Source organism: Gymnoscopelus braueri (genome assembly GCF_963280865.1).
Source record: "Gymnoscopelus braueri genome assembly, chromosome: 6".
NCBI classification, from domain to species: Eukaryota; Metazoa; Chordata; class Actinopteri; order Myctophiformes; family Myctophidae; genus Gymnoscopelus; species Gymnoscopelus braueri.
Genome location: NC_137607.1, coordinates 3,019,802 through 3,034,208, shown reverse-complemented (window position 1 = coordinate 3,034,208; position 14,407 = coordinate 3,019,802). Strand labels below are relative to the sequence as shown.

General features: G+C 44.0%; 2 protein-coding genes across 2 annotated transcripts; both read right to left on the bottom strand.

The window, feature by feature from the left end:
- Positions 1–418: 418 nt before the first annotated feature.
- Positions 419–1,031, bottom strand: LOC308086731 (kelch-like protein 23; the record flags this gene model as incomplete). The annotated part of the gene is made up of 3 exons (XM_080430380.1): positions 419–596; positions 685–841; positions 965–1,031. 3 exons carry the CDS (start codon positions 1,029–1,031, stop codon positions 434–436), a joined length of 387 nt encoding a protein of 128 aa, XP_080286506.1. The 3' UTR covers positions 419–433.
- Positions 1,032–2,667: 1,636 nt separating this feature from the next.
- LOC308086401 (kelch-like protein 3) lies at positions 2,668–10,208 on the bottom strand (the record flags this gene model as incomplete). Its single annotated transcript, XM_080429921.1, has 6 exons — positions 9,998–10,208; positions 9,071–9,205; positions 8,787–8,978; positions 8,447–8,590; positions 6,804–7,002; positions 2,668–2,687 (listed from the first exon to the last, which is right to left on the bottom strand). Exons 1-6 carry the CDS (start codon positions 10,202–10,204, stop codon positions 2,668–2,670), a joined length of 897 nt encoding a protein of 298 aa, XP_080286047.1. The 5' UTR covers positions 10,205–10,208.
- Between the last annotated feature and the right edge of the window lie 4,199 nt (positions 10,209–14,407).

Genomic DNA, 14,407 nt, shown 5'->3' with positions numbered 1-14,407 from the left:
TGAAACTGTTTCACATAGACACACTATAGCAGTGACAACCTGTATAATATCACACACACACACACACACACACACACACACACACACACACACACACACACACACACACACACACACACACACACACACACACACACACACACACACACACACACACACACACACACACACACACACACACACACACACTACTGACTGAAGGTCAACATTCAATTTCTCCCCTGCAAGCAGACATGCTCCATTGGCTCAGTGGTCAAATATTCAGCACTTGTGCGGTGGACCCGGGTTCAAATCACCGGTAGGACATGAAAGTTACAGAGAGCAGTAACAAGTAAGTAAGTAAACAGTAACAACATTAATATTTCCTCTATCGAGGGTACAGATACTTTACTGAAGCATGATGGTTGCACAGGGAGGTTTGGCATCCTAGATTCTAGGACACATCATCTTCACTGTCGTACTCATCAGCTGGATACTCTATGTATGGTGCATCGTTCCTCAGCCTGACAGACACACTCTTGAACAAAAAGCGATCAGTGTGCATCTTCCCGACAGTTTCCCACGTGTCCGTCTCTGCACAGTACCTCTGGATGTCCCTAGAGAGACCAATAGTCATGAGAGAAATGTCTGGTGTGGACTGGAATCCAACTTTTATCAAGCTTTCATGGTGCAGCTGCCTCTTACCTGTGTATTTCATCTTCTAGTACGTAGATCTTTCCATCCATCACAACAGAGCAATGTAATGTAGAGAAGTGTGTAGAGAGTGTCTTTTGCATGGGGGCACACATGGTCCACTGGTTGGTCTCAGGGTTGTAGCATCTCACCTCCGCCGTTTGGTAACCTGATTACCACAAAGAGGAATTAACAGGATAGTGACTGTTAGTGGGATCTATTATGTGTTACAGAGAAGTTGAAGTGTCTAATTTATTATGGAACTAAGAGCCATTAAGAACAGATATGATACCTATAGCGTAGATCTTTCCATTGAGCGTACAGACAGTTGAACCAACAACTAAACGATGATTCTGCATAGGAGCGACTTCTGTCCATTCACCAGTTATAGGGTTGTACTTGTACACCGGCTCTATGTCACCTAAGGCCCAGGAAGGAAGGAAGGAAGGAAGGAAGGAAGGAAGGAAGGACACACACACACACACACACACACACACACACACACACACACACACACACACACACACACACACACACACACACACACACACACACACACACACACACACACACACACACACACACACACACACACACACACACAAGGATGAATATGTAATAATACTAAAGGTTATATCAGTTAACCAATTTGTGTTGCATGTATCACAGCAGGTTGAACCTGCAGGTGTATAAATCTGTTTCATACCAAGAACGTAGATCAGTCCATCTAGAGCCGCCAATGAACATATGCCGCGAGAAAAGTGAGTAAGTTTTGGCATGTTGACAGACTGCATGAGCTCCCAGGTGTTGGAGTTTGGGTGGTAGCGCTCCACTGATTTCACACTCCTATACAGCTCCTCCTTCACGCCACCCATTGCAAACACATAGCCATCCAGCATCACCAGCTCTATGTGAGGTTGTGCAAGGGACAAAATATACCTGATCATTAGAACTAGGGCTATCTTCTTAGCAACTATTCTAGATCTAATGATGACTTTTTCTATTAATTGAATAATCTGCACCCCTTATTAGAACTGGGGTAACCAAGGCAACATCACACAGTGTTCATTACAACACAAAGTTAAATTGAATGATATAGTTTAACAGTCTTACTTAAATCATAGCGTGCCTTATTCATGGGAGCCATCTGCAACAATGTGTTACGGTGAAGGTCATAGCGCCACATCTCCTTGCTGAATGAACCATCAGGGAATTCTCCTCCAGCCATATACAGAAGAACAGTACCCATGTCTTTAGAAGAGCAGAATTAAAACGAGTTATCACTTGATTGTTAAAGAAATGAAGATAATTTATTCAAACACAACTTGAAATGTCTTCACTGATACCTAATGTGACGTCACCACATACTATACAGGACAGTCCCAAAAGGTACAGGCAGGTTTTGACTGTACTGCTATGTTATTGTGATGGTTCTCTTATCAAGCTAAGAAATCCACAGAAACGTATTAAAACAGGTCCAGTTCAGAGCCCCGCCTCCGGTGACTCAGCTGGTAGTGATAGTAGCTACTATCACCTAAAACAGCGCTACTCAACCCGCGGCCCGCGGGCCGCATGCGGCCCGATCGCAGCATCTTGGCGGCCCCCTCATGGTTTTTTTTAAGCACAGGATAAAAATATACATTTCCGTTCAAATATATGGGTTGCTAAAACATTTTTCAAAAACAAACAGACAGACATACATACAGGTGCGTCAATTGTTACAGGTATAATGCATAGTTTTCTATGCATTTCGGGTTTTTGGGGGGGTTTGACCCCCAAATTTTTCCGGCCGCGCGGCTTTGCCGCGCGCCCAGGATAGGTGTCTGCCACTGGACATACACACAACACAAAATAAACTGGTACAGTGAAAAGAATATGATGTCAAAATGTACATTTTCTTGTGCGTTACAAAATCGAAAAATCCAAAATAGGACCGTCATTTTTATGGCGGCCCCTTGGACTTTTGGTATTTTGCTGAGTGGCCCCTGAGCCATCTTAAGTTGAGTAGCCCTGACCTAAAACATATAACACGGGTTAAAGGACTTATGTCTCAGCAGTATAATAAACTTGTCCATGCATTCATCTTCAGTAGACTAGACCACACACACACACACACACACACACACACACACACACACACACACACACACACACACACACACACACACACACACACACACACACACACACACACACACACACACACACACACACACACACACACACACACACACACACACACACACACACACACGACTCTTTGCTCCCCTGGGACTCAAATGGTCTAAAAGGTCCTTTCCGTTGGGGTCCTTGGTATTAATTTCATAGACATAGTAGCAACCAAACAGTTCAAATATCGACATAAAAATACAGAGAAAAAATACCACTATGTACAAAAAAAAGCATGAAAAAAAGAATATATATATATATATATATACACAAAAAAAGGGGAGGGGGGGCGTCTGTCTACCCGGAAACTTGTACTACCTCCTCTTTTGGCCTCCAGAAAGATGAGTTTTTAGGGCTGTTTTAAATGAGCCCAGCGAACTGCATTTTTTGAGGGATGGGGTTAGACTATTCCATACCTTGGTGGCCGTACTGTAGAAGGAGAATTTGCCCATGTGTTTTATGGGTGGGTGGTACCAGATTGTTCTTTACGCTCCGCTCCCTCTAGTTTCGTGACTGTGGGTGTCACCAACTTTTTGGAGGTATATTTTAATGATGTGTGACGTCATTAAAATACCGTCCTGCCAGTAAAAAAAAATCACCATGACACCGCTGCCTCTACTCCACTTCACTCTGATGATGGTATCCCTCACCTGATGCAATGATGCTTGGTCCTTTGGCACCGGAGTATGGACATGGCCGACTCTTCCATTGTTTTGTCCGGGGGTCAAAGCTCTTTATGTAGGGACTCCGCATCTCATGTCTGTGATCATGTCTGTGACATAACAACCACCCCATCGTCAAAATCACTTCAACAAGCGGGGGAGAAGGAGGCAAGCCAGAGGAGATTTAAGAGTTCAAAGAGTAAACACATTCATTAAACCACTTAAAACTAATTTGACAGGAGTACCTCAGGGCCCTATACTAGTAGCCTCCCCCCCCCTGTTTTCACTCTACACTAAATATCTTCACCACAAATAGCAGATCTACAAGCCTATATAACTGCTATTTTCATTGAACGTTCACCCCAGAATAGGGATGCTAGGTTCATGTGGCGATCTACATCAATGCTTGAATTGTAAAATCAAATTGCCAGGTATGTTTGCTCATTGAAGGAAGTCCCAAGTACAAAAACAAGTTTGTATTTTTGTGAGGCAGGGTACCTGAGGTGTCAGTGTGGGTGCAATCTCTCAAGAACAGATTCAGAGCTGCGCTTGAATCTGTCGGTAGCCCCGTTGAGTACCTACTGTATGCACATTAGCTACAAGTGGGCGGGCCTTCAGATCAGGAAGAAGGCTGCACTTTACCCAAAAAATGTAGTGGGCGGGATTGGCTTCTCTGCTCTCGCTTCCCACTGGAAACAAACCGAAACTCATTTAACAATAGCGTCCTCGAAGCCGACAAAACCACGGAAAGTTAGTAACATTTTAACTTGCTCTTTCATCATAGAAAAAAACGCTTGTTTCTATGATGAAAGGGCAAGTTAAAATTGCTTATATCCAAAACGATCCATGATCTTTGGGAGAAATGGTGTTAGTGTTCTGTGGAGAAATATTGTTGGTGGGAATGAAAACATAGGCGCACCACCGGAAGTGTAGGGCTGAAGGCATGTCCAAACCCCGGTTTCCAGTGAGCATGGGTCTGGTTAACACATTGCGTGCCAATCGCGTAGATCTACGCGAAGTGGTCTTTTTTTTGTTTTTTTTCTCGCAGGTTCACATTTCATTGTAGGCCTCGTTCGCAGTGACACATTTCATTGTAGCACACCCGGAAACGGAAATATCCGTATCCGGAGATTTTCGTTCCCACCCGCTCTCGCTCTAAATCTTCCCCTAATCCTCCATTATCTCAGAGTTTTTTTTCTCCTCGCTGATCACTGTTTGACATAAACCGCGACAACTTCAAAATGGACGATCGCCGATTGAAACGGTCTTCTCTGGGCAACTCACACAGCTACCCTGTGTGTCTACAAACAGTTTAACGCACGATCTTAAAAAGGTATTTAGCGAGGTCTGTGGCAACGTGAAAAAAAACAAAAAAACAACAATAAATCGCTGGCACTGGTGAGTACATTATATTAAACTCTGGCGTGGAATGTGTTAATGGACCCTTCGCTAAGCCCCACCCACTCCACTCTGTGACTGGTGGTGCAAATTTAGTCACACCCAGGCCTGGCAAGCTCTGCTTCTCGCCCATTGACTTGCATGTTAAATGACGGCTTTTCCCCTTAAAAATAATCAATCATTTCAGGAGCAAGAGCTTCAAAATCTCTTCTAAATCTAGTCAACAAGGCCTGCAGTAGCCTATGCACTGGTAAAATGTGCATGAAATTATTTCAATAAACTAAAAACAAGGGAAATGTTAGAGGGAGTAATAGCCATGGATACACGACGGTCCACTGTCACGACCGTCATGGATGAACTTCAACCTGGTGTTTGCACTTTCTCCATTTACGGCCCGTACATCTACATAAACGTTCATATTTCAAATATAAAGTGTTTATCCCATGGCCACGGATGTTACATTTATGTACGGGCTCTCAGAAGTACCTGTATCATCCGTATTGTTCAAAAAGCATTTTAATCTGATCGGTGGCCATTTTCTCCATATGCTTTCAACTGCGCGATCGGTTGGTAGGTGTATTGCACTCTGATACATTATAACTCTATGAGAAAATGGCCACTGATCGGATTAAAATGCTTTTTATTGGGGGGCACGGTGGCACAGTCGGTAGTGCTGTCGCCTCACAGCTAGAAGGTCCTGGGTTCGATTCCCGCAGGGGACGCTGTGGGCGCTAGGGGCGTGTTCTCTCCTCCGCGTCATCAGTGCCCATACCCTAGGTGGGGTTGGCGAAAGGGCCTTTCTGTGTGGAGTTTGTATGTTCTCCCCGTGTCTCCTAGGGTAGGTACCCTCACAAAAACATGCAGTAATCCTGGTCACTATACTGCCTCCCCCTGGCCAGCCGGGGCGCCTGATGGAGGGGAAGGGAACTGGTTGGAATAACGTGTTCCTTCCACGTGCTACGTCCAACCAGGGAAACTCTCCCCTGTCAGGTGACAAGAAGGTCAGTTGGCTCTCATGCATTGAAGGAGGCATGAGCTCGGCCCTGGCCTCCCTAGGCTGGCAGAGGGAAGGTAGTGCCCAGGATTACATAGACAATTGGCACTGGGTGTAAAAAATAGGGTTACAAAATCGCGGGATAAAAAAAAAAAAAAAAAAAAAATGCTTTTTATTGAACAATACAGAATATACAGGTACTTTTGAGAGTCCCGTGCATAATTGTAACATCCGTGGCCATGGGGTAAGCACTTTATATTTGAAATCTTAACGTTTATATAGATGTACGGAACATAAATGGAGAAAGTGCAAACACCAGGTTGAAGTTGATCCATGACTGCAACAGGAGTTTTCATGTACCACAGGGTAAGACTACAGTAGCAGTTAATAAATAGACGAACAAATTAATTCATATACTTTAACCTGCGGAATCCGAAACAGGCAGCGCTGCGATTCTGAATGTTGTTACGATTACGGTGATTAGTATTATTGACACCACCTGGGCGAGTGAGTCGTGTTACTTTCCCGACGTTAAGCTGTGTATGTGTTCAACAACACAGCCATGCAGCCTTGCAGTTTCAGCGCAGATTTCAGCTTGCGAAAAAAAAAACTCCAACGGTTTTCTGGAATCTGTTGCTGGTTCATAGTCACCATTGCGTTATTGTGGTATTCCTATTCTTGCTATTATGTTGCAAATGATTGTGTGTGTGCGGGCGAAATAACATTGACAGCTATGACAGGTGACGAAAGCTTGCCAGACCTATGCCAGGCTAACAACGGTTGCTAAGCTGGCATTAGACAATCGCTTTTGGGGTGGGGTTTAGCGAAGGGTCCCCCCCCCCCTTTCCTTTTTATTTGACGATGGGTTCCCAGATTGGTGTGGGTGTGATATGTTACTACAGTAGTACCTGAGGTCCCACGGGGGTGTGCTGTGTTACGGTAGGACAGGAGAGGCTGGTCCTCAGCCTCAGAAATGAGCCTCTGGTAGGTCTTGGCCTCAGAGATGAACCTCTGACAGCCCTGGGATTCTTTCACCACATCCAGAGACTCAATCACAGTGTGGAGGTAAGAGGGGCTGATGAGAGGCAGACGGATGTGTTCCAGCACCTTCGACAACAGACACAACACTCATTATTTACTAGTTCAACTGGATACTGGGTGAACAACATTCATTATTTACTAGTTCAACTGGATACTGGGTGAACAACACTCATTATTTACTAGTTCAACTGGATACTGGGTGAACAACACTCATTATTTACTAGTTCAACTGGATACTGGGTGAACAACACTCATTATTTACTAGTTCAACTGCATACTGAGTGAATAACACTCATTATTTACTAGTTCAACTGGATACTGAGTGAACAACACTCATTATTTACTAGTTCAACTGGATACTGGGTGAATAACACTCATTATTTACTAGTTCAACTGGATACTGGGTGAACAACACTCATTATTTACTAGTTCAACTGGATACTGGGTGAACAACACTCATTATTTACTAGTTCAACTGGATACTGAGTGAACAACACTCATTATTTACTAGTTCAACTGGATACTGGGTGAACAACACTCATTATTTACTAGTTCAACTGCATACTGAGTGAATAACACTCATTATTTACTAGTTCAACTGGATACTGAGTGAATAACACTCATTATTTACTAGTTCAACTGGATACTGGGTGAACAACACTCATTATTTACTAGTTCAACTGGATACTGGGTGAACAACACTCATTATTTACTAGTTCAACTGCATACTGAGTGAATAACACTCATTATTTACTAGTTCAACTGGATACTGAGTGAACAACACTCATTATTTACTAGTTCAACTGGATACTGGGTGAATAACACTCATTATTTATTAGTTCAACTGGATACTGGGTGAACAACACTCATTATTTACTAGTTCAACTGGATACTGAGTGAACAACACTCATTATTTACTAGTTCAACTGCATACTGAGTGAATAACACTCATTATTTACTAGTTCAACTGGATACTGGGTGAACAACACTCATTATTTACTAGTTCAACTGCATACTGAGTGAATAACACTCATTATTTACTAGTTCAACTGGATACTGAGTGAACAACACTCATTATTTACTAGTTCAACTGCATACTGAGTGAATAACACTCATTATTTACTAGTTCAACTGGATACTGGGTGAATAACACTCATTATTTACTAGTTCAACTGGATACTGGGTGAACAACACTCATTATTTACTAGTTCAACTGCATACTGAGTGAATAACACTCATTATTTACTAGTTCAACTGGATACTGAGTGAACAACACTCATTATTTACTAGTTCAACTGGATACTGGGTGAATAACACTCATTATTTACTAGTTCAACTGGATACTGAGTGAACAACACTCATTATTTACTAGTTCAACTGGATACTGAGTGAACAACACTCATTATTTACTAGTTCAACTGCATACTGAGTGAATAACACTCATTATTTACTAGTTCAACTGGATACTGGGTGAACAACACCATATCCATGAGACTAACAAGTGACTGACCTTGTTAAAGGTCAGCCTGTGGTCAGGACATTTGTTTAACCACAAGATGGCAGCATCAAACACCATGTCCTCCTCTGGCACATTGAGACGGTCACTGGAGAGGATCTCTGTCAGTTTGTCCACAGAGACAGAGAGGAACTCTTCCTATTGGTAGAAAAAAAATACATGAAATGATCTGAAACATTACGACTGTTCCCATACGTCCTTAACCGATTGAATCTATCCACACAGGTCTGGGTCAGTTGTGATTGCTACAGGCTGAGTAATCGTAATACAACTAATCTTTAGGAGAATAAGCCAACAACAGACCAACAAGTTGGTAAAAGTACACATCACTGACCTGCTTGTAGATGACACTGAAGTATTCCAGAATGTAATCCATGCTGGATTCCTCCAGCTTTTTACAGGAGTATCTGTCAGCCAAGTGGTGGATCTCTACACAGTTGTTAATGTTCATATGATGCTGCATGTAGTCCCAGCAGGCTTCTCGAACATCTGTGACATCCATCAAGTCTGCTCCTGCTAGCAATGCCTAGAATACCAAACAAACAAAATGTTTCTCTAAACACAGACGTAGGACAGAAATGGAGACCATGAATAAAGTTTATGATGATAAAACATTACCTGCACATTTTCTGTGGAGATGGACACCTCTGAAGTGTAGGCAAAGCTCACCAACATGTCGACCACCTCAGGTTCCACTCCATCCATGTTAACCCTTTCCTGTGTGGACTCCAACATGCCGGTTGTAAACATGGCCTGTGTGGTTTGAAAAGACTGAATGGTTGGCTTGCAGTGTTCATGGTGTTTTCATTGTTTCAACAGTGTAATGGATGCAGGACAGTGGAACAGTGAGGATGCAAGGAGTAGAGGAAGGAGTTAAAAGGAGTTTTAATTGTTGGGGTCAAATATCCAAAGTAATGGGGGGTGTGGACAACAGGTGAAGTAGGTGGAGAGGAGGTGAAGAAGAGAGTGCAGGCAGGGTGAGACGGATGGAGGAAACAGTGAGAGGGAAGATGTATGAGACGGTAGTGAGACCAGCCATGCTGTGTGGCTTGGAAGCGATGAAACTGACGAAATGAAAGAAGGTGCAGCTAGAGGTGGCAGAATTAAGGATGCTACGATTCTCATTAGGAATGACAACATCAGAAATGACTTCATTAGGGGATCAGCCCAGGTTAGAAGGTTTGGGGATAAAGCAAGAGAGAGCTCAGGTTGAGATAGTTCGGACATGTGCAGAGGAGGGATGAGGGGTACATTGGGGGAAGGTTGGCTGAAGATGGAACTGCCAGGTAAGAGGAGAAGAGGAAGGCCAAAGAGGAGGTTTATGGATGTGGTGAGAGAGGACATGCAGGTGGCTGGAGTGACAGAGGAAGACGCAGATAACAGAACCAGATGGAAACCGAAAAAAGAAGACATTATTTAAACAATAATTGATTGGAATTATCAATGGTTCCCAGATGGTGTGACTATGCACACTGGTGTGCCGGGAGATTATTAATTCAAACTTTAGGAATTCCATAAAAAACATGTATGCATGTGTGTATTTACCTCAAAGTAAGGGCTGATGGAGGCCAGTACAACTCTATGGCAGGGGAACTCCTGTCCCTCACAGCACAGAATCACATCACAGAAGACCTTGTTGAGTCGTAGACGGTTTAGTCCCTCTAACAGCTTGTTAGGATGCTTGTCTAGCTTCCTAGTTTCCTCCAGAAGGCAGGAGGGTGAAGCAGCATCGACCAGAATCCTTTTATCCATGATGTCTCCCTTCTAGAGCAGCCTGAGGAGATGGAATACATGGTCACATAGTAACTATTGATTACACTTTACCTTTAAAGGTTTAATGACATTCACTTTTACACCACATTCAAAGTCTTTGTCCTGGTCCTTCAAAAGTGTACAAAAAGTTTTAAGTGAAAATTCCATTCCAGTGATCAATGGCAGGTGTTTTTCTCTCACATTTCTAAAGCCTTTTCAACTGCAATGAAAAAAGAAATCTTTGCCTGCGGGTGTCGCTGGTGAGGGATTTTGCCTGTCAATCATCGCCTCTGCTCCGCCCCCCCCAAAGGAAAGGATAGGGGAGGGGAGGGGCGAGGAGGAGAGTGGGCGGGATTATTTGACAGTGACCTCACTGTCGAAGGGCCAAGCTCAGATTACTTTTCAGCCTAATTATTCAGAAAACCCCAGACCACAGAAAATCCACTGAATGTTTTAAGTTCAGGTTTTTTGGGTGTAATTGAGGTCATAAAACCCCAAATAAAACATTGAAAATAAAAAAAGTGAAAATGAATGTCATGATACCTTTAAATAATAGAATATTCAAGGAGAGAAATGACAGACAGTGTGACAGCATCACAGGGATGAAGTTAGGGCAAACCTGCCAACATTAGACTGTGAAAAATAAGGATATTTTCTGGTGGGGGGCCCGACTTAGTATTCACTGACTTAGTATTGACATTATGGGCCTGGCTAAATATCAGTGGCATGGTAACACCTATGGGCATGCTCACTTTTACCATAGAGTCTGGGTTGAGTTACTCAAGGTCCTGGATAGGAGAAGAGACAGGAGAAGTCTGAGATTAACTGCCGAACACGGACAACAAAGGCAAAAGCCCAGAAAGAATACACAGAAACAAACGGGTGAAGAAAAGTGCCAGAAAAGACAAGAGAGACAGCCTGGCTAAATAATCTAAAGAGGCAGCTGGGAAAGGAAACATGGCAGACCTGTACAACACCACCAAGAAACTGTCAGGCAAGAGTAGCCAACCAGACGACCAGTGAAAAACAAGAGTAGACCAACCAGACGACCAGTGAAAAACAAGAGTAGCCAACCAGAGCGACCAGTGAAAAACAAGAGTAGACCAACCAGAGCGACCAGTGAAAAACAAGAGTAGACCAACCAGAGCGACCAGTGAAAAACAAGAGTAGACCAACCAGACGACCAGTGAAAAACAAGAGTAGCCAACCAGAGCGACCAGTGAAAAACAAGAGTAGACCAACCAGAGCGACCAGTGAAAAACAAGAGTAGACCAACCAGACGACCAGTGAAAAACAAGAGTAGCCAACCAGAGCGACCAGTGAAAAACAAGAGTAGACCAACCAGAGCGACCAGTGAAAAACAAGAGTAGACCAACCAGACGACCAGTGAAAAACAAGAGTAGCCAACCAGAGTGACCAGTGAAAAACAAGAGTAGCCAACCAGAGCGACCAGTGAAAAACAAGAGTAGCCAACCAGAACGACCAGTGAAAAACAAGAGAAGCCAACCAGAGCGACCAGTGAAAAACAAGGAGGGGAATTCAAGCAAAGAACCCCAACAACAACAGGAAGGATGGTCCAAGTACTTTGAGGAGCTCCTGAATAGACTGCCACCACCTAGGATACCTGGTCAAACTCCCCAAAAAAGGAGACCTCAGTCAGTGCCATAACTACAGGGGAATCATGCTGCTCTCAGTGCCAGGAAAGATATTCCACAGAATTCTGCTGGAACAAATAAAGAAAGCTGTGGACCCGCTGCTAAGAGACCAACAAGCAGGCTTCCGGCAGAATAGACCTTGTGTCGATCAAATTACAACTGTCCGTATCATAATTGAGCAATCAGTGGAATGGAACTCTCCACTCTACATCAATTTCATAGCCTATGAGAAGGCGTTTGACAGTGTTGTCAGAAAAACCCTCTGGAAACTGCTTGTCAAGCTGGTCAACTTATAAGGAACTTTACTGATAAGAAACTCCTACGAAGGGATGACATGAAGAGTCTTCCATAGAGGTCAGCTCACTCAAAGCTTCCACGTGAAGACTGGAGCTGTCTACTGTCCCCTTTCCTCTTCCTCTTAGCCATTGATTGGATAATGAAGGTCACAACAACACAGACATGGGATCCTAGATCAGTGGGCTGTTGAGAGCGCGGGGCAGGCACCCTTACAATTACGCCTTACCCACACCGCCTCCAAGTATCCACTAAAAGGTTGCTAGTCTAATAGTGAATTGGGAGATCAGAAAATTTTATCAGTTCAGAAATTTGTCAAAACACAATGCAGGTCTTCGGCCAAAAATATTGCAAGAGAGCCCCGAGATGTCTCGGGAGAATGCATATATACTATAGTCCGTCGCGTCAACTGACGTGCACAAAAGCACCCTCCTTTAGGAGACAACATGTATCCTTTACCATACTTGGATGTAGTGCTGCACAATTAATCGAAAAAAGATTGTGATCTCGATTCAGACACCTATGCAATCTCGATTTTAAATTATGGCGATTTCTTTTTTTTCTTTCTTTTTTTTACTTAATATTTTTATATTTACAAGAGAATCGTGTGAGAATCGTGATCTCAATTCTTATGGAGGAAAATCGTGATTCACATTTGAGCAAGAATCGTGCAGCACTACTTGGATGTATAGAAAGGAAAGACTGTGTTAGTCACATGTTGGACATAATTCAGTTCCTTAAGTATTTTTGGGGAACCATAACTGAGTCACATAGAGTTTACCAGACTGAGTGAACTCTCTGTCACCCTCAACAAGACTATGTGCAGCGCAAGCATTCATATATGGTAGTATTCATTCAGGGAAACCACATTCTGCATCACATGGATATCATTTGATAAAATATAATTTAGCAGGCACAACATCAGCATATTTCATCACAAAGCTTGGGTCATGACTATAGGGTCATGTGTTAGCAATACAACTCTGGGGTCATGTTAGCAATACAACTCTGTGGTTTGCATTTTATGCCACCACGTGCATACCATAGTGAAGGCCATCAGCTTATCTCACTCTCTGTAGCACCGTCCGTCCTTGCCATGGTACGTTGGATCGTACCTGGGGGAGTAGACCTGGGGCGCCGATGCACTGGTCTGAGTGTGATTGCTGTTAGGGGACCAAGATGGTGGAGTCCCCACAGGTGGGGGTCCTCCCCCCCCCCCATCTGATCCATCTTTGAGGAGCCCAGGGGGAAACTGAAGTGCTGCTGTGCCTGTGGCGGTGGTGATGCATCGGGGGGGCTGTAGGCCCTTGTGTTGTGACGTTTGTTACAACTTCTCTTCGCAAGAGCTTTGAAGTTTGCCTTACAGCTCTTGCCTTGGTATGTGGACAAGGTGCGAGGGATCATGCCAGTAGCTGGGTCCGGGGCCCGGCTTTCCACACCACCCCACTCACACGCGCAGGTGGCGTAACGTCACCACAGTCGCTTGCATGCACACAGCTGAGCCAAATGAAGACAGATGAGAAATTCCAGGAACCGTTTGCGGGAACCGTTAATCCAAATACGATGGAACCGGCTACAGTTCTTCAATCTCATAACCGAGTCAGAAAAATAACCGGTTCCGGGTCCCAACTCTAGGAGTAGTGTGGGGGTGTTTACCTATAGAAGCACACTGGAGTAGTGTGGTGGTGTCAGTCACAACGCGCCTCCCCGCGTTGTGCCTGACAAGCTGCGTGTCCTACGTTACTGCCTCTGATTGGCCGAGTTCGTACATGCTTGCATGACAATCACAACGCGGGGAGGCGGGACATGGGCAGTGGAGCGGAGTGTAAGAGAGGAGCTTAAGTTTAACAAAATGATTAAAAATGTTTAACGGCATCGCCGATCCGTGCGGATTAATGCAGCTTTCCGTGTCCTACTACTGCAGTTCTGGGTACCTTTGAGAAATCTCTGCAACTTCTAAGCGACGAGATATTTGCCCGAGACCAGACAGTGGTAGCCGCGAGTACGAGAGAGAGAGTGGTTTGGGCGTCAAGGGACCCTGGATATACCGCCTTCCCAAATACAAAAAAGGTAAACAGGGTCCCGAAAGGGGCTAGATGTACAGATACAATGTAGCCTGATACTAGGATTTACAGATACAATGTAGCCTGATACTAGGATTTACAGATACAATATAGTCTGGTACTAGGATTTACAGATACAATGTAGCCTTTGATCAAGACTATGGTCAGGGGTGCACATAACTGATGCCTAT